Genomic DNA, 18,570 nt, shown 5'->3' on the forward strand with positions numbered 1-18,570 from the left:
TTTTTTACCTAGATCTTTATTCCATTTATTCCTCAAACTCTGTGTATCGTATTTATTAACCAACATCAAATATTTATAAATAGATATTGTAGGTTTTGTTTTCTGCATTGATTCAATGAGAATTTTCAAAAGTGGGGAGACACAAACACTCAGTGCTACAGGGGCATATTTGAATATGAACAAATGTTGTAGTTGTAAATGTTGCAATTCAGCAAAAGTTGACAAGTCATATCTAGACCTCAACTGAGAAAATGACAATTCGTCATCATAATCTATCAACTGTTCCAAAGTAAAAAATTCCTCTATCTGTCCAAGCCTTCCATTGAAAAGATTTCCTCCCTATTTTTAAATCTGAATTGGCCCAATTTCACATGTGAAAAATGGGTCAAATTGATCTTGTCATGACATTATGCTCCACAGTTCTCTGACTGCAGAAATTGCTAGAGGAACATGATCTATTTTAGCATGAATAGACTGTAATGCTCTCCATTTAAAGAGGGGGATCAGACAGGAAGCCTCCAAAAGAACCCAAGAACCCCATCTGGGGAGAGTACTTCCAATAATTTGTATAAGTTAACAAATATGCCTGATGATATAAACTAAGATCAGGAGAGCCAAATCCTCCTTCATTAAATGGAAGTTACATTCTTCTTAGAGAAATCTGAGGTGGAGGTGGTAAGGAACCTCATATAACTTTCCAAAATAAAATGTAATTTTATGAATATATCTGCAAGGATTTATAAAAAGGAATTGCATGGAAAACATATATAATTCTAGGTATAATATTCATTTTGAGTGTATTTAGTTTACAGGTTTAAATGACAGGTTTAAAATTACTCATTTGTCCAAATCCAAAGATATGGCAGCAATCAACTTATTGAAGTTCAGCATAATCATACGCTTAATATTTCTAGGACTCAGTGTTCCAAGATAAGTGATGACATCAGGGCACCATTGAAAATGTTCAGTAGCAAATACACTCTGTGATACTTTCAGTGCAATCCTAAGAAAAAGTGAGCTGTGACTCAAGAAAGTGCATACAGATGTTGTTAGTCTTATAGGTCCTACTGGACTCTTGCTCTTTTCTACTGCTACAGACCAACTAACATGGCTACTAGGGGTGTGCAGTGCCAGGGTGATTCAGTTATCCCGATTCGGTTTACCCAAATTGAGAAAAAGATTCGGAATCAAGCAAGTCTCAAAGTGGCAAGCTGCTTCAGAAACTGCGATTCAGGTCACTTTGGGTATGATTAGTAAAGATCCGGCCATTATTGTCAAAGGGGAAAGTGCTCCCGGTTTTCCAGGAGCCTGCGAGGGGGGTGCATTTTCTTTCCTAATTACACCAAACTTGGTGGAGACCTTCTCCTAACTCTCCTCTAATGACCCCTGCTCCCCAGTTTCAAAACGATTATGGCCCCCAAAGAAGGTACCCCATCCTCCTCCACTCTCCATTATTCCCTATGGGGAAAAACTAGGAGGCTTTCTTGGTGGCTTGAGGGGACTTGCTCCTACCTCTCCTCCCACCCATCCCCAAGTTTCAGGGAGATTGCACTTTGGGGGGCCATTTTATGGCCTCCCAAATAAGGTGTCCCTATCCTCCTCCACTCTCCATTACTCCCGATGGGGAAAAACAAGGAGGCTTTCTAGGTGGCTTGGGGTGGCATTTTGCAGGCAAAATGCTCCCAATTTTCAGGGGACCTGCTCCTACCTCTCCTTCTACCCGCCCACCATCAGGGAGATTGCTTTTTGGGGAGCCATTTTATGCCCCCCCAAGGTGGTTTCCATCCCACACTATATTTCTACTGTGGGGAAAACTCCAACACAGCAAAAACACATGGATTGTGGCTGCCAATGGCCACAGCCACAGTCCCACTCACAATCTACCCCCCCAACAGCCCAACAGAAGCAAAGACACACAACCCAAAATCCTCCATCACCCCTAGAGCTGGCTGGCCAGCCAGTCTCCATTCTTCCCTATAACAAGAACTTTTCAGACTTTGCTCCCAGGGGCACTTATGCACAGGGTGGGTGCCACACAGCACAGGCATGCACCCCTGATGCAAGCTCATCCCTGGGAAAGCAAGGCAAAAGCAAAGACATGCACCTCAAAATCCTCCATCACCCCCAGAGCTGGCTGGCCAGCCACTCTCCATTATTCCCTATCTTAGCACCAGAGAATCACACACACAACAAAAATAACTTTCAAAAAATTTATTTCTCAATAATGGCATTAACCATCACAGTCCACATCATCGTTATAACATCACAACATACAGTATTACAACAGCCCCCACCATCACACACACACAAAAATAATTTTTTTAAAATTTTATTTCTCAATAACACCATTAACCATCACATTTCACATCATATAAAATCACACCTTAAAGTCCTAGATTAAAACAACCCCCATCATTGCACCAGAAAATTACACAAACACAACAAAAATAATTTCTTTAAAATTTTATTTCTTGGACTTCCTGCCTTCCCCCACACATAACAGCATTATTAACATTACATCACAGCAGTACATCGCATTACAGTACATATTCAAATCACAACATATAGTCCAGTTTGAACCAAAAAAATAACATCACACCAGAGAATCGCACACCAAAAAAAATTCTTTAAAAATGTATTTCTTAGATTTCTTGCCCTCCTTCCTCATAAGTGGGCTGAGGGCATGTAACAACATTAGTGGAAGATTCAAATCACAACTTTCAGTCCCGTTTGAACCAAAAAAAAAACCATCATACCCGAATTTCTTGATTTATTTCTTGGATTTTCAACACATCACATCATCCATTCTACCCAAACCAAATTCAACTGGGGGACACTCTTGCAACTTAGTCCAGCAGAACCAGTCATTTCCTGCAGCCAGGCTTTGAGTTCAGCCAGTGGGGAAACACCACAGAGCAGAACCAGACAGTACCAAGCCACAATCACAACACAATGGCATTCGCAGACCACAGTTGCAAAGGACTCCCACCAACCCCCCATGCCGGCTTCAGGCTGAACACTGCCTATGAGGCAGTGTTGGGATCTAACCTCAATCATCAGCTGGCGCCCACCCACACCATTCCTCCCCACTCCCTCCACCCCTTCAACAACAACATTTAACAGCAGTTATCAATGTCAACATTTAACATCAACAAATTTGAATAACATTTTAGAGAATTAACCAACATTTAACAACAGCAATTTTAATACATTTACAACAGTTAACAACAAATGGCTTCATTTGGGGCTGTTTCTCTGGGTTTCCATGTGTCCAGTTTACAGTTTACCTAACCTAACCTGTTTCTCCCTGTCTTCCCATTCCCGTGGCATTCAACATTTCTGGAGCCTCTATTCACATTTATCAGAACAAATTTGTACCCACAGGGACTGGACCAGTGCTGCTGCATTCTGTGTGTATGTGTGTGTGGTTGTGGGGCTGGCCAAATTGCAGGGTGCCTCCCTTCTGCTACTGAGTTCTACCCTCCTCCTGCTGGTGCTCTAACTAATTTTAATTATGGGAAGAGCACTATTCCCCAGGTCGTAGACTCGCAGAGGATGTAGGCCACAAGGAGGGCTCACCTCATTCACTCTGGAAGTCCACTTCTGAGAAGTTGAAGAGCTTGTTGACCTTCAGGAAGACCAACTTCTCAACTCTCCATGGAAGAAGGCGAGTGCGATGTGAACTGACAGTCCCACCAGCATAAGAAAAGATGTGCTCACACTCCACGCTTGTTGGAGGGCATGAATGGAGCCGCTGTGCCTTGAGGGAGAAGTCCGGGCAGACTGCCTCCTTCTTAGCCCAGTAGCTCAGCAGATCAGTGGACAGCCACTCACAGGGATCCACAAGGTAGTCCCTGACCATTGCCTCTGCTGGATCCTGTCTCACATGACTCACAATCCCAGAGGGGCCGAGGGCCTACTGGAACATCTCCATCTCCATGGATATCCTGGCACTGGCTACCAAAGAAGCCTACTCAGAAGGGGTGCGAGAGGGATCCTCAGGGCTGCCCCCCCACCTCTGATGACACTTAAACCCAGCAAGCCAAGCCCCCCTCCTCCAAACCAAATGCCTCTTCACACACTCACTCACTCAAGGCCTCAACAAGGGGAAAATTTAAAGGAAAAATTAAAATCAAACCTTTAAAAAATTCTCTTCCCTTCCCCCACCACTGACCAAGACAAATAACCAACCCCCTCCCCCCAAAGAGAAAACCCAGTGAGTCAGTCACTGACTCTCCTACCAGTCTCCTGAAATCCAGTGGTGAGTCAGTCAGTCACAGCACAGGGAATCCTTGCAGTCCAGAAAAATCCAGAAGGCCAACCAAGTCCCAGGCCTCACCACAGAGACAGAGAGAATCCACGGGCACTCTCTCAATGTCTCTCTCTAGGCCAGGAACAGAATGGAAGCTGGCTTAGGCAAGCCTCCAGTTTAAATCCCCTGCTGCATCTCCTTCCAGCGAATCCATTGGCTGGAAGGAGGATGTAGCAGCAGGATTGGACTCTCCTAACTTCCCCCTCCCTTCTCTAATCCCCCTCCCTCCTCCCCCTTGTACTACTACCCCTCTCAACTACCCTGCCATTCAGAAAAATAGGCGGCAATTTCTGCAAGCAGCACTTTTCCTGCTGTATGCAAGTTTGCAAAAGAGCAAGAAAAGTGCTGCTTTCAAGCTTCCTGCCAATTTTTACCAGGTGGGAGGGGCAAGGAGGAGGTTGTAGTGAGTCATTCACTCCTTCTCCCCCTCCCCTCTGTTAAGAAAGTGCAGGAAGCTTGATTTTTACAGGACTTTTCTGGCTGTTTGCAAATGCAAACAGGCAGCAAAGTGTTCCCAACTAACCCAAAACAACCCGAATCGCTTTGGGGTGCTCTGCTTCGGTATTTCTGAAATGAGGCCAGCTTGCTGGCCCCCATTTGGGAATACTGAATCTACCCAAATCGGGCCCGATTTGGGTATTTAACCTGAAGCCAAATACCAAAGCGCATATCCCTAATGGCTACTCATTATCCTTAGAAGAGCTACTCTAGTTTAAGCCCACTGAAGTCCGTGGGTTTATACTAGAGTAACTCTGCCTTGGATTATACTGTCTCCCAATGGCACCCATTGTCGCATTAATCAAATAGCCAGACAAATCACCAAAGGTATTAATCACATTCATGAATATTGGAATGGAAGACTGAGGTTCTGAGGTCAACAGTAAAAGAACATCTGCATATAGGAAAATTTTAAATTCCAAATAAATATGTTCAAAGCCATGAATGTTATTATTTTGTCTAAGTCAGGGGTTCCAAACAGAGATCAAAAATAAGACAAGAAATAGGACAGCCTTGCCTAGTACCCCTCTCAAGAGGGAATGGTGCATAAAAAATGCCATTAGTCAGTCCCTTAGATCTAGGAGATGAATGAAGAATCCTAATCTATTTCAGAAATTTGTGAGGAAAGCCAAAAGTTGGTATGTGTTTGATACGGATCACATTCAACAATGCTAAGCTTATATATTACACCAATGTATCTGATTTATTTTTTACTTTAATTGTAGCCCTCCTTTGTCGTTGATGTTTGGGGCATATTACAGAATATAAAATAATGCAGTCAGACACGATAAAGCATCCCATGAACAATGCAAAGGGACTAGGATCACGTAATTAGAGTGTGCTGGCAGGGAGTGTTCCTGCAGATGTACTTAATTTCTTCCCCTCTACACTAATATCAGCAATAGTTTACCTTTTGGTAAATCTTATCATAAGTCAATCCCATAGTATATGACAGTACCGTTCAAATGTATGCCAGAAAGCATAAATGACCTCCTGAGTCTTCATTTTGCTCATTTACTGAACAAAAAAGAGCAGGTTTCAGTACAATAATAGAAGATAAATAGCAATATAGGTCTAACTTTATATAATAGCAAAGCCCACAGCTGTGCCTTCTCCTATGCAGAAATACCATAAATAGTTACTGCCCTATAGGTTGGCCACTTTGTGCTACACAAGGTTTGGAGAAAGTAGCTCTAACACTCAAAAGCTTGCACTCTGAAAATCTTGTTGGTCTCTAAGGTGCCACTGGACTCAAATCCTGTTGTGCTGCATGTGTTACCTACTACATAACTGTTACCCAGAAATTAAATAAAGAATATGTTTATTTTATGTTTGCTTCAGTGTGTGGGACATGTATATCTACTGTGTAGCCACTTGTTTTTCTTTTCTCTTTTCTACTAGGAATTTCTGCTGAAGATTTTCTGTGTATTTCGGAACCTAATGAAAATGAGTGTCTTTCCTCGAGATTGGATGGTGATGAGATTGCTCACCAGCAAGTAAGTGTAGACCCAATTTAGAGCACTCCAAGGTTTTTCTGAGGCGTATGTACTTTGTACATACATGTTTTTTTAACCAAATTGGAAAGTGTTGGTTTATCTTTAAACTGTGAGTGTATATATGTGTGTGTATTTGGGGCACAGCTTCCAGCATTAAGACCAGAAATAAAGTTGTCTCTAAAGGGAAGTATGTTAAGCCAGTTCTGCTGAGAAAATTAATAACATTATTATTTTTGGCCATATTTCTGAGCATTATGAATTAATTTAAGGCATTGATCTAAGTCTGTAATTTGCTGTTTTTAATTAATTTTAATTGCATTTTATAGTTTTGCTTTAAATATCCTTTGAGAATCCTGAAAGTACTGAAAAGTGGGATATGTATAAAGAGGGAACACTTTTCTTTTGGTGGATAAGCTAGAAATTCCCTATCCTAATTTTGACACTTCCTTTTTTAAAATCTGAAGAATTCCACCTATGTGCCAAGTGGTACATTCTGTAATGATTAAAATATTTTTGTTTGGGTGTTTAGGTTCCTATTTGGGTGTTTAGGTTCATAGTTCATCACTGGCTGGAGAGAATAGTCAGACCAGATGTTGGGTTTTTGTGATGTTAGAAATATGATACATATTCAGTTATAACAGTGATTTATTCTGTTATTCTTTAAACTGCATTCTATTGTATTCTGAAAACAAAAAGCTTAGTAACAAGCAAAACCCAAAATCGCAAATGTTCCCAAGTACTCTGGGATCCAATTCAGTTTAGGAGTGCAGCATAGGGAGGAAGGGCTTCACCCTTCACTCCTGTGCTGTTTTCCCCAAGCTGAAACAGCCAGCTGTGGGGCTTCATGTGTGCTGACGGCAGTAGTGTGGCAAGCAGGTCCCAGGTCTACTTCAGTTCTGGAAAGTGGCACAAGAGGAAATGCTGAAGTCCCTCCTCCCCCTGCATCACACTCCCAAGCCAAATTGGGCCCTGGAGCACTTGGGAACATCAGTTACTCTGAGAAAGAATAAGTGGAATCTGTGCATATGAGTTGGGGATGGAGTGCATGAGCCTATAGCACATTCCTAGTGGTCCAATCATAGTTTAGTCAAGGCACCTGAACTTAGACCCAGCCTCTGTGTCCTTGGATAAACTACTTATATCACAACAGCTGATTAAGTGAAGAAATGGAATCCACATGACTACATACCACTATTATATTTTTATCCCACTCTTTCACAAAGTAGTCCAGTGGCATGCATAAGGCCACCTCCATTTCTCCTCATAACAACCCTCTGAGGTAGCTTAGACTGAAAGATTATTACAGGTCCAAGACAATCATTAAGTCTCATGACAGTTGAGGATTTGAATCCAGCTGTCCCTTGTTCTAACCACCACACCATACCAGCTTTCATGGTCTTAGAAAGGTTTTATATTTGTTTGTTAATGACAAGGGAAATTGCCTTAAATTGCTAAATTAGCACTTGTAAAATAGACAATAAATCCATGTATAATAAAATGCTTGAAATCTTTCTTAATGAAATAATGATTAAAAATGTTCTTATATCAGCATGAAATTTGTGAAAAGTGAGAGAACATACTCTGAATTGCAAATTTAAATAATGTGTACTGTGTATACAAGCATGCAACATGGTTTCTTTTATTATTGCAGTATAATAGTTACAACTGTTCAATATCTGTCTCCTGCTCTACATAAGAACTTTACAGAAACAGATTTTGATTTTAAGGTAAGGAAAATATTAATACATTCTTAAAATAGCAACAATTTCCCTAAATGGCACAGATTTTGAATATTTACTTGGTGTATTACTTCATTATCAAATAGTTAAATGACAATATGATAAAAGCATCAGTCTACTAAGTATGTAACGCAAGACAGAAATCTCAAGAGGAGAGACATGAATAAGAAAATGTGCTAATGCCAACCGCATGGGCATTATTCTAGTTTCTAGTATCTATCTGAAATTAGATGTAGAATCTTTCCTTTATAGATAAAGATATATAGATATAGATATACTTTGTTATAATTAGTATATATCATGATTTATAGATCTAATGAACAATAGTGATTACTAAATTTAAAGTTAAGAACATAAGTAGATATGCTGGATCAGCCCAGTTGTTCATCTAGCCATCATATTATTTCACACACTGGCCAGCCAGTTGCCTGGGAGGGCAAACAAATAGGGCATAGAGGCCATGGTCTTCCTCTGATGCTGCCTCCAAGTATCGTATTCAAAGAACTGTCATTTCTATATAGGAAGGTTCCATTTAGTCACAATGGCTAGTGGTGAATCTTTCTGTTGTTTTTTTTTAAATTTATTGGTGAGTTTACATTTTTAAATTTAATACATACATTCCCTTCATATCTAATTAATTCTGTTCCCCACCCTTTTCCTCCCCCCTCCCTATTGACTTCCAACAGCTTTCCAACCCTTACCCCCTTTTATTGCTTACTACTATTTCACTTATATTTTTCTTCAACACATAGATCATAATATCTCTTACTCTAAGCATATTCTAATTCTTTTATACAAATACTCTGTCAACTATACTATCAATATAGTATTTGCTGTATACTATACCATACAACATTGCATAGCATGCATTAAAATATAACATAACATGTAGTTATCTATAACACATAAATTATAATATCTCTTACTCTAAGCATGTTCTAATTCTTTTATACGTGTTCTCTATCCAATATACTATCAATATAGTATTTGTTATATACTATTCCATGCAATATAACCTAGCATGCGTTGTAATATAACATCCCAATATAATATATAGTGCAATATACTAACACCATACATCATAATATATGTAATATATGATATTAATTTTCTAATGTATCCGTTTTACTTCAAATTTTCTTAATCATAATATTAGCTTAGATTGTCATAGTTAAATTTCCCCCTTAATGGTAAACTCACTTCTCTCCTCCATTTACACCACCACCCTTTAGAAATTCTCAAACTGCCACAGTTCTCCTTTCACATCCCATTTTTTCTCTAAATATTGTTTTAATTTCCCCCAATCAGCAGTATATTGTCCTAGGTCGAGATCTTTAAGCTTCCTTGTCATTTTGTCCATTTCTGCCATGTACAGCAATTTGTAAATCCAGTCTTCTGTAGTTGGTATTTCTTGTACTTTCCACTTCTGCGCGTACAAAAGTCTTGCCGCTGTAGTCATGTAAAATAGCAATGTTCTATACTGCATTGGAACAGCTTCCATCCCCAAGTTCAGTAGCAACAATTCAGGATTCTTGTTTATTTGGATTTGTAAAATCTCATTAATTACTTCAATTATATCTCCCCAATATTGCTTAGCTACTTCACAGGTCCACCACATATGATACAGTGATCCTTCATGCTTTTTACATTTCCAGCATTTGTCTGACATGTTTGTATTCCCTAGCGCAATTTTCTTTGGCGTTAAATCCCATCTGTAGATCATTTTATATACATTCTCTTTAATATTCGTACAAGTTGAAATCTTCAATGTATTTTTCCACAGGTGTTCCCACGCCTCCATTGTTATTTCTTTATGAAAATTTATTGCCCACTTCACCATCTGGGTTTTAACTATTTCATCCTCTGTATACCATTTCAGAAGTAATTTATAAATTTTAGATATTTCTTTCTTGCCTTCTTGTAACATCACTTCTTCTAGTTCAGAGTTTTCCATTCTTATACCTCCTCTTAAGCAGTCCGAGTTGTAAAGATCTCTGATCTGTCTATATTGGAACCATCCATAACAAGGAGACAACTCTTCTTCTGTTTTTATTCTAAGCATTGAATGTTGTACTTGTGTTATCTCCTTGTATGTTAGGCACTGCTTCTCGTTGTCGACAGTTCTCGGATCTATTACTTCATACGGAACCACCCATGAAGGAATTCCATCTTCCATGTAAAACTTATATTTTTTCCAGACTGTGAAGAGGCTTCTCCGAATGTAATGGTGCAAAAACATCGAGTCTGCTTTTACTTTATCATACCACATGTATGCATGCCATCCAAATAATTTTTTATGTCCCTCCAAGGCCAGCAATTTACAATTTTTTAACATTATCCAATCTTTTAACCTGTCAGCTTCCAGTGGTTGCCGAGTCTGCAGAGTGCTGCTGACAGCTAACGAGGTCCAGCTGGCAAGGCGAGGAATGTGCAAAGTCCATAAATCAAGGGAGTAGTCGAGGACAGGCCGGGTCGGAGGTCAGAGAGACAGTTCCAAGGAGCAAACACAGGCAGTACAGTAGCAGCTTAGAGAACTCGTTGAAGCCACGCTGAAGGGAGCCCTCCCTCTGGCTTTTATACTCTAAGGGCATTCGGTCAGCTCGCACAGCTGCTTCAAGTCTCCTCCTCTGAAGCCCCTCCTTCCTCTGAGAAGGCTGGCCTGTTCAGAGCCCGGAGGCGTGCAGATTGACGTCGGGTCTGTAAGTCTCTTCTGTCCCTGCTACACCGACGTTGCTCTCGATAGTCTGGAGATGTTGGAGGGGATAAGGAAGCTGGCTGCATCTGGGCCGGTGGCTCTGGGTGGGGAAGGGGAGCTTCTGGCTGGGATTCAGCCTCTGACTGTTCAGCTGTGGTCGGCTGCTGGGAGACAGGCTGCTCCTCCTCCGGAGGAGCAAGGCTGTCAGCAAGTGTCAGCTGTTCCAGTTCCTCCTCCTCAGAGGACTCGTCAAGCTCAGGCTGTACTATGACACCATCCCCTCCCCCAGGGCCCCCCACACTGGATGGGGCCGGTTTCTGTGGATAGGCCCGGTGGAAGTGGCGCACCAAGTCGGGGGCATGAAGATTCTCCGCAGGTTCCCAAGAGTGGTCCTCGGGTCCGTACCCCTTCCAGTCCACCAGATACTGGAGTTGACCACGTCATCGTCTGGAGTCCAATATTTGCGCTACTTCATATTCCTCCTGGCCCTCTATCATGACAGGTAGTGGTGGCGCCTCTGGGTCTTGGAGAGGATGTGGGGGGGCAACGGGAACAAGGAGGGACCGATGAAACACAGGATGGATATGGAGCGTAGAGGGTAGCTGTAACCGGTAGGCCACGGGGTTGATTTGGGCAGTAACTAGGAATGGGCCAATAAAGCGGGCATCCAACTTTCGGGAGGGCCTCTGACTGCGGAGGTGTCGAGTTGAGAGCCACACCTTGTCCCCAACCTTGAGAGTCTCTCCTGGCTGACGCCTATGATCAGCAGCCTCTTTGTATGCCTCTTTGGCCTGGTGTAGTTGGTCCTGCAGGACCTTATGCAGTTCCTGCAATTCCTCCACAAAGTCATTGACAGCTGGTACTGGTGCAGTGGGCATGACCGGCGGGAAAAACCGGGGATGGAACCCATAATTTGCCATGAACGGGGTCTGACGGATTGAGGTATGCACTTAGTTGTTGTATGCAAACTCCGCCAGGGGGAGCAGTGGGGCCCAGTCATCCTGCTGGTGGTTTACATAGCACCTGAGATACTGTTCCAGTGTGGCATTGGTGCGTTCCGTCTGGCCATCAGACTGGGGGTGATAAGGGGAAGATAAGTGTACTTGGGTGCCCAGTAGGGTGTGTAGGGTGCGCCAGAAGCGGGAGGTGAACTGGGTCCCCCGATCAGAGATCAGGTGTTCTGGCAATCCGTGGAGGCGGAAAACATGGTGTAAGTACAGCCGGGCAGTTTCGCGGGCAGTTGGGAGTCCGGAACAAGGAACAATGTGAGCCATCATAGTCAGGAGGTCCACCACCACTAGGATGCTCGTGTTCCCTGCAGAAGTAGGGAGGTCCGTGACGAAGTCCATGGATACAGCTTTCCAAGGGCCATTAGGAGTGGGCAGGGGAAGCAATAGTCCTGTAGGCCTGCCAGGGGGATCTTTGGCTCACCTGCAGATGCTGCAGGAGGCTACGTACTGGGCTACATCGGTCTGTACATGGGGCCACCAAAACTCCCGGGTCAGCAGATGTGCTGTCTTATACTGACCAAAGTGTCCAGCGGGTTTGGTGTCATGCGCTAGTTGCAGGACTTCGGCCCGTAGTGGCCCCAGTGGCACATAGACCCGGTCTTGGTGGGTGAGTATCCCCGCCTGCTCTCGGTAACCCCTGGGGGGATTCTGCGTAGGATCACGAAGACACTGGAGCATCTTCATGGCGAAGGGGTCACGTAGCTGTTGTTCCTGGATCCGTTCCTGGAGCGAGGCAGTAGGGGGCACGGCAGCGAACACTTCCGGCGGTAGAACTGTGGATAGAAGCAGCTCCTTGAGGGACGGGGAAGCGAACTCAGGTTTTCGAGAGAGGGCATCTGCCCGCTTGTTCTGGGAGCTGGGAATGTAGGTAATGGTAAAGTTAAAATGGGAGAAAAACAGGGACCATCGAATCTGCCTCTGGTTCAATCTACGAGCAGTCTGTAGATACTCAAGATTCCGGTGGTCTGTGCGAACTTGCACGGGGTGCCGGGCACCCTCTAGGTGGTGCCACCAGACCTCAAACGCTGATTTAATCGCCAGGAGCTCCCTCTCCCAGATGGTGTAGTTTTTCTCGGCTGCGTTGAGTTGCCGGGAGTAGTAGGCGCAGGGTCGTAGAGGGCCCGTGGCAGTGTCTTGCTTGGATAACACAGCACCAATTGCGACACTGGAGGCATCAGTCTCGACCACAAAGGGTATGCTTGGGTCTGGGTAACGTAGGAGCGGTTCCGTTGCAAACCGGGTTTTTAGCTGCTGGAAGGCCTGTTGCGCTTCTACTGTCCAGCGGAAGGGTTCTCGGGGCCGTAGCAACTTGGTGAGGGGCACTGTTAGGAGGGCAAAGTTTGGGATGAATTGCCGATAGTAGTTGGCGAAGCCAAGGAACCTCTGAATGTCTTTCCGATTTCGAGGTGCCTGCCAAGACAGCACTGCCTCCACCTTTTGGGGGTCCATCCTTATGCCCTGTGGGGTGATGAGATGCCCTAGAAATTCTACAGTGTCTAAGTCAAATGCACACTTCTCCAACTTAGCATACAGGCCATGTTGCCTCAGGCGTTGGAGGACAGCCCGAACATGTTTGGTGTGTTCAGCGGGGTCCTGGGAGAAGATCAGGATATCATCAAGGTAAATTATCACAAAGTAATCCAGCAAGTCCCGGAAGACATCATTCATGAAGCGCTGGAACATAGCTGGGGCATTACAGAGGCCAAAGGGCATGACTAAGTACTCATACTGGCCATACCAGGTACCAAACGCAGTCTTCCACTCATCTCCAGGGCGTATACGCACCAAATTGTAGGCGCCTCGCAGATCGAGCTTGGTGTACCTTTGGGCCCCCCGTAATCGGTCCAGTAGTTCTGGGATCAGTGGCAGTGGGTAGCGGTCCCTTGTGGTGATGCGATTGAGGGCCCGGTAATCATTACATAGGCGCAATTCCCCGGATTTCTTTTTTACAAACAAGACAGGGGCTAAGGTAGGGGAAGTGGATGGACGGATGAATCCTCTTTGCAAATTCTTGGCCAAAAACTCTTGTAGGGCTCCTCGCTCAGGTTCTGATAGGGAATACAACCGCCCAGTGGGCAAGGGGGCATCAGGAATAAGGTGGATGGCGCAATCATATGGCCGGTGTGGGGGCAACCGGTCGGCGCCTTTCTCTTGGAAGACATCCTGGAACTCTGCATATTTGGCTGGGAGTGCAGACAGATCTGAACTGGTGCTCCCTCCCAGGAGCGCAGAGGGCGAATCATGGGGACATGGGGTCTGGAAGCGCAGGTTCTGCTTGCTCCACTCAATCAAGGGGTCATGCTTCTTCAACCACGACATCCCCAGCACTACCGGGAAGCGAGGCATGGCAGCGATGTCAAAGCTGAGCTGCTCCTGATGGTTCCCTATGTGCAGACCTAGAAGGTGGGTTTCCTGAGTAACTGGACCCGAGCGTAGAGGCCGACCATCGATGGCTTCCACCAAAACTGGCGTCTTTTTGGTGCGTGTCGGCACTTGGTGTTGCCTGACAAATTGGGCATCCATATAGGACTGGGCGGCTCCAGAATCCACCATGGCGTACACCAACAACCAGCGCCCCTCTGGTAGCTGCAGCTTCACGGGGATCAGAAGATGCTGGGGCCCAATGTCAGGAGGCTTTTGGTGTTCTATGGGGGGTCCAGAATGATAGGGGTGGCCTCCCCTTAAACCCTGGGATGTAATGCTGACAGCCGAGGCTTCCACTTCCCTGGGCTCTGGGGTCAGGCTTCGGGACAAGTAGGAGCAGGGGTTGGATCCTACAGCAGGTGGTTGGCTTTCGGAGTGGCAACGTACTTCCTTGCGGCCCTGCCGTCGACTCTCCAGGCGACCGTCGATACGCAGGCAGAGTAAGATCAGGGCTGGGAGATTTGGAGGGCGCTCAACTCGGGCCACTTCATCTAGCACCTCCTCAGACAAGCCCTCCAGGTACTGGTCCATGAGTGCGGCCTCATTCCAGCCCAGGTCCTGTGCCAATAGCTGGAAGTCAGTGGTATAGTCCCTCAGAGTACCTGGCCCCTGCCACAGCCGCCGAATGCGGCGGTTGGCCCGCTCTGCCTTCAGAGGGTCTGCAAAGATAGCCTTCAAGTGTGCCACAAAATCAGCAAGACTACTCAGCAGTGGTGAATTCATGAGCAGTAAAGGTGTCACCCATTTGGTAGCGTTCCCCTTTAAGAGGCTTAATACAAAACCGACCTTGGTCTTGTCATCAGGAAAATCTTGAGCCCGCAGCTCCATGTAGAGCTGACACTGTGCCAGGAATACAGGGAACTCTTCAACATTCCCTGCAAACTTCTCTGGAGGCTGCACTGGGCATTTCCGGGGAGGTGCAGGACCTGGCCTCAGGGTTACCTGCTGCTGCAACAAGGCTATGGTCTGGGTTAATTGCTGCACCTGTGTCTGCAGCCACTGGGTCTGGGCAGCAAGGTCAGTAGCAACAGCAGTGCCTTCCTCCATTGTGCTGGAGAATTTTGAGGGTGGCTTCAAACTGTCCTGCTTCCAGTGGTTGCCGAGTCTGCAGAGTGCTGCTGACAGGTAACGAAGTCCAGCTGGCAAGGCGAGGAATGTGCAAAGTCCGTAATCAAGGGAGTAGTCGAGGACAGGCCGGGTCGGAGGTCAGAGAGACAGTTCCAAGGAGCAAACACAGGCAGTACAGTAGCAGCTTAGAGAACTCGTTGAAGCCACGCTGAAGGGAGCCCTCCCTCTGGCTTTTATACTCTAAGGGCATTCGGTCAGCTCGCACAGCTGCTTCAAGTCTCCTCCTCTGAAGCCCCTCCTTCCTCTGAGAAGGCTGGCCTGTTCAGAGCCTGGAGGCGTGCAGTTTGACATCGGGTCTGTAAGTCTCTTCTGTCCCTGCTACGCCGACGTTGCTCTCGATAGTCTGGAGATGTTGGAGGGGATAAGGAAGCTGGCTGCATCTGGGCCGGTGGCTCTGGGTGGGGAAGGGGAGCTTCTGGCTGGGATTCAGCCTCTGACTGTTCAGCTGTGGTCGGCTGCTGGGAGACAGGCTGCTCCTCCTCCGGAGGAGCAAGGCTGTCAGCAAGCGTCAGCTGTTCCAGTTCCTCCTCCTCAGAGGACTCGTCAAGCTCAGGCTGTACTATGACACTGTAGTACTTTCATTTTCACGCGTGGTTTCTTGCCTGCCCACACAAAGTCTGAAATTTTCCTTTGCCATTCATCAAACTGTTTTGAGTCTCTAATAATTGGGATTGTCTGCAACAAGAACATCACTCGTGGTAAGACATTCATCTTTACTGCTGCTATTCTTCCCAACCATGATAGATTCAATTTATTCCATTTTATCAAGTCTCTTTCTATTTGTATCCACAATTTCTCATAGTTGTTTTTAAATAAGTCTATATTTTTCGCAGTCAGTTCGATACCCAAATACTTTACTTTATTAGTTACTTCACAGTCCGTTATCACCATTAGTTCTTATTGCTTCTGTTTGGTCATATTCTTGCATATTATTTTGGACTTCTTTTTATTCACATAAAATCCAGCTAGATCTCCAAATTGCTTTATTTTCTCTATTACCTTTGGCATGTTTTCGATTGGATCTTCTACTATTAACATTATGTCATCCGCAAATGCTCTGACCTTGTAGGAAAATTCTTTTATTTTTATACCTCGGATTGCATCATCCTCTCGTATTTGAACCATCAATATTTCCAAAACCAGAATAAACAACAATGGAGACAAGGGGCAACCCTGTCTTGTTCCTTTACTTATTTTCAGTTTTTTAGTTAAGTCCTCATTCACTACAATCACTGCACTTTGGTCTCTGTAAATTTCTCTAACCGCTTGTATGAACCTTTCTCCCATTTGCAGCTTTTCCATAGTGCCAAACATAAAGTCCCAGTTCAAGTTGTCAAAAGCTTTTTCTGCATCCACGAAAAAGAAACCAACTTCCCTATCACAATGCTTATCATAGTATTCAATAGCATTTATTACTGTCCTTAAATTATCTTTAATTTGTCTATCAGGTAAAAATCCTGCCTGTTCCTCTGCAATAAATTCCACCAGCCATCCTTTTATTCTTTCTGCCAAAACTTTTGCAAATATTTTATAGTCATTGTTCAATAACGAAATTGGCCTATAATTTTTAACATTGGTCAAGTCCAGTCCATCTTTCGGAATCAATGATATGTTAGCTTTGTTCCATGAATTAGGAATTTTTTGGCCTTGCATAGTTTCATTCATTACCTCTTTCAAAAAAGGTGCCAATTTGTTAGCCATCACTTTATAGAACTTTGCTGTTAATCCGTCTGGTCCCGGTGCTTTCCCCAATTTCGTTGATTGGATGGCCTCTTTTATTTCTTCCTCTGTTACTTCTCTATTTAGTTTTTCTTTCCATTCCTCCGACATCTTTGGTAGTTTCATTTTCTCCAAGTACTCCTCTATTGAACACCTGTTCACGTCCTTTTTCTGGTACAGTTTTGCATAAAATTTATAGAAGGCTTTATTGATGGCTGTTTGGTCCAATAATGTTCTATCTTCCTCTCGGATTTGAATTATAGTTTTCTTCTCTTTTTTCTTTTTCAATTGCCAAGCTAGGTATTTGCCAGGTTTGTTGGCCCCTTCAAATATCTTTTGGTTCATTTTTTTCAAATTCCACTCCAATTCTTTGTTGCTCATTGCCGTCAATTGCTCCTGCAATATTTTTATATCCTGATATATCCGCTTCTTCCCTGGCCTTTTCCTAAGTTGCACCTCTTTGGCTTTGATTTTTTCCATTATTTCTTTTCTTTTTTCCTCTTTTCTCCTTCTATCTCTTCCATTTAAGTCCATCAGTATTCCTCTAATTACCGCTTTATAAGTGTCCCATACCTTATACATTGACACATCCTTGTTTATGTTGTATTGTATAAAGAATTTGGTCTCCTTTCGCAGCAGCGTCATGTTGTCTTCTATCTGCAGCAAGTCTTCATTTATCCTCCATCCTCTTTTTTTAGTATTTTTTCCGAATCTCCACATAATTGGGTTGTGATCTGAGCTTACCTTAGGCATAATTTCCACATCTCTAGTCCACAACGTCAGTTCTTTGGAAGCCCAGATCATATCAATTCTTGATAATGTAAAATGTCTTGCAGAGTAAAAGGTGAATTGTCTATTTTTAGGATTTTGTCTCCTCCATACATCCTCCAGACTTTCTTGCTCTTTAATCGCAAAAAATGACTTTGGCAAAAGTCCTCTTTTTTTCTGTGCAATTTTAGATTTCTTGTCTTCTTCTAAGCTTGTAACTCCATTAAAGTCACCCGCCATAATTATTTGGTCATAAGTCAACTCCTCTAGTTGTCCTTGCAAGTCCTTAAAAAAGTTTTCTTTTGCACCATTTGGTGCATAAATTCCAATCACCAGGATCTTTTTTGAGTTCCAAATTATTTCCACCGCTAAATATCTGGCTTCTACATCACTTAAAATTAATTTTGGCTGCAGCTCCTCCTTTATATACAGTGCAACTCCTCTCTTCTTCTTTTTGGAGGCAGCTGCAAATTCATTTCCCAGTTTTGCCAATTTTAAATACTTTAAGTCCTGTTTCCTGATATGTGTCTCTTGCAAGCATACTATATTGCATTTTTGTTTTAGAAGCCAATGGAAAATAGCCTTACGTTTACAAGGTGAATTAAGTCCATTTACATTCCAAGATATAATTTTACACTCCATATTTACATTCTTTTTGGTAAGTCCTTTTCATTGTCCCTAATAAACACTTCCATCTCACGGCCCGATCTGATGTTCTTCCTTATTCCACCAAATTCAAATGCCAGTCCTTCCGGTTTTTCCCATCTATATCTGATTTTCA

At 43.9% G+C, this 18,570-nt stretch overlaps 1 protein-coding gene across 1 annotated transcript in view; it reads left to right on the forward strand.

The window, feature by feature from the left end:
* DOCK3 (dedicator of cytokinesis 3) overlaps positions 1 to 18,570 on the forward strand; it is a 566,279-nt gene that overhangs the window by 371,198 nt on the left and 176,511 nt on the right. Inside the window, exons 30-31 of the mRNA XM_054976377.1 lie at positions 6,212 to 6,306; positions 7,958 to 8,033. Coding sequence (XP_054832352.1) covers positions 6,212 to 6,306; positions 7,958 to 8,033 — 171 coding nt within the window. The remainder of the gene's footprint in view (positions 1 to 6,211; positions 6,307 to 7,957; positions 8,034 to 18,570) is intronic.

Source organism: Eublepharis macularius, chromosome 4 (genome assembly GCF_028583425.1).
Source record: "Eublepharis macularius isolate TG4126 chromosome 4, MPM_Emac_v1.0, whole genome shotgun sequence".
NCBI lineage: Eukaryota > Metazoa > Chordata > Lepidosauria > Squamata > Eublepharidae > Eublepharis > Eublepharis macularius.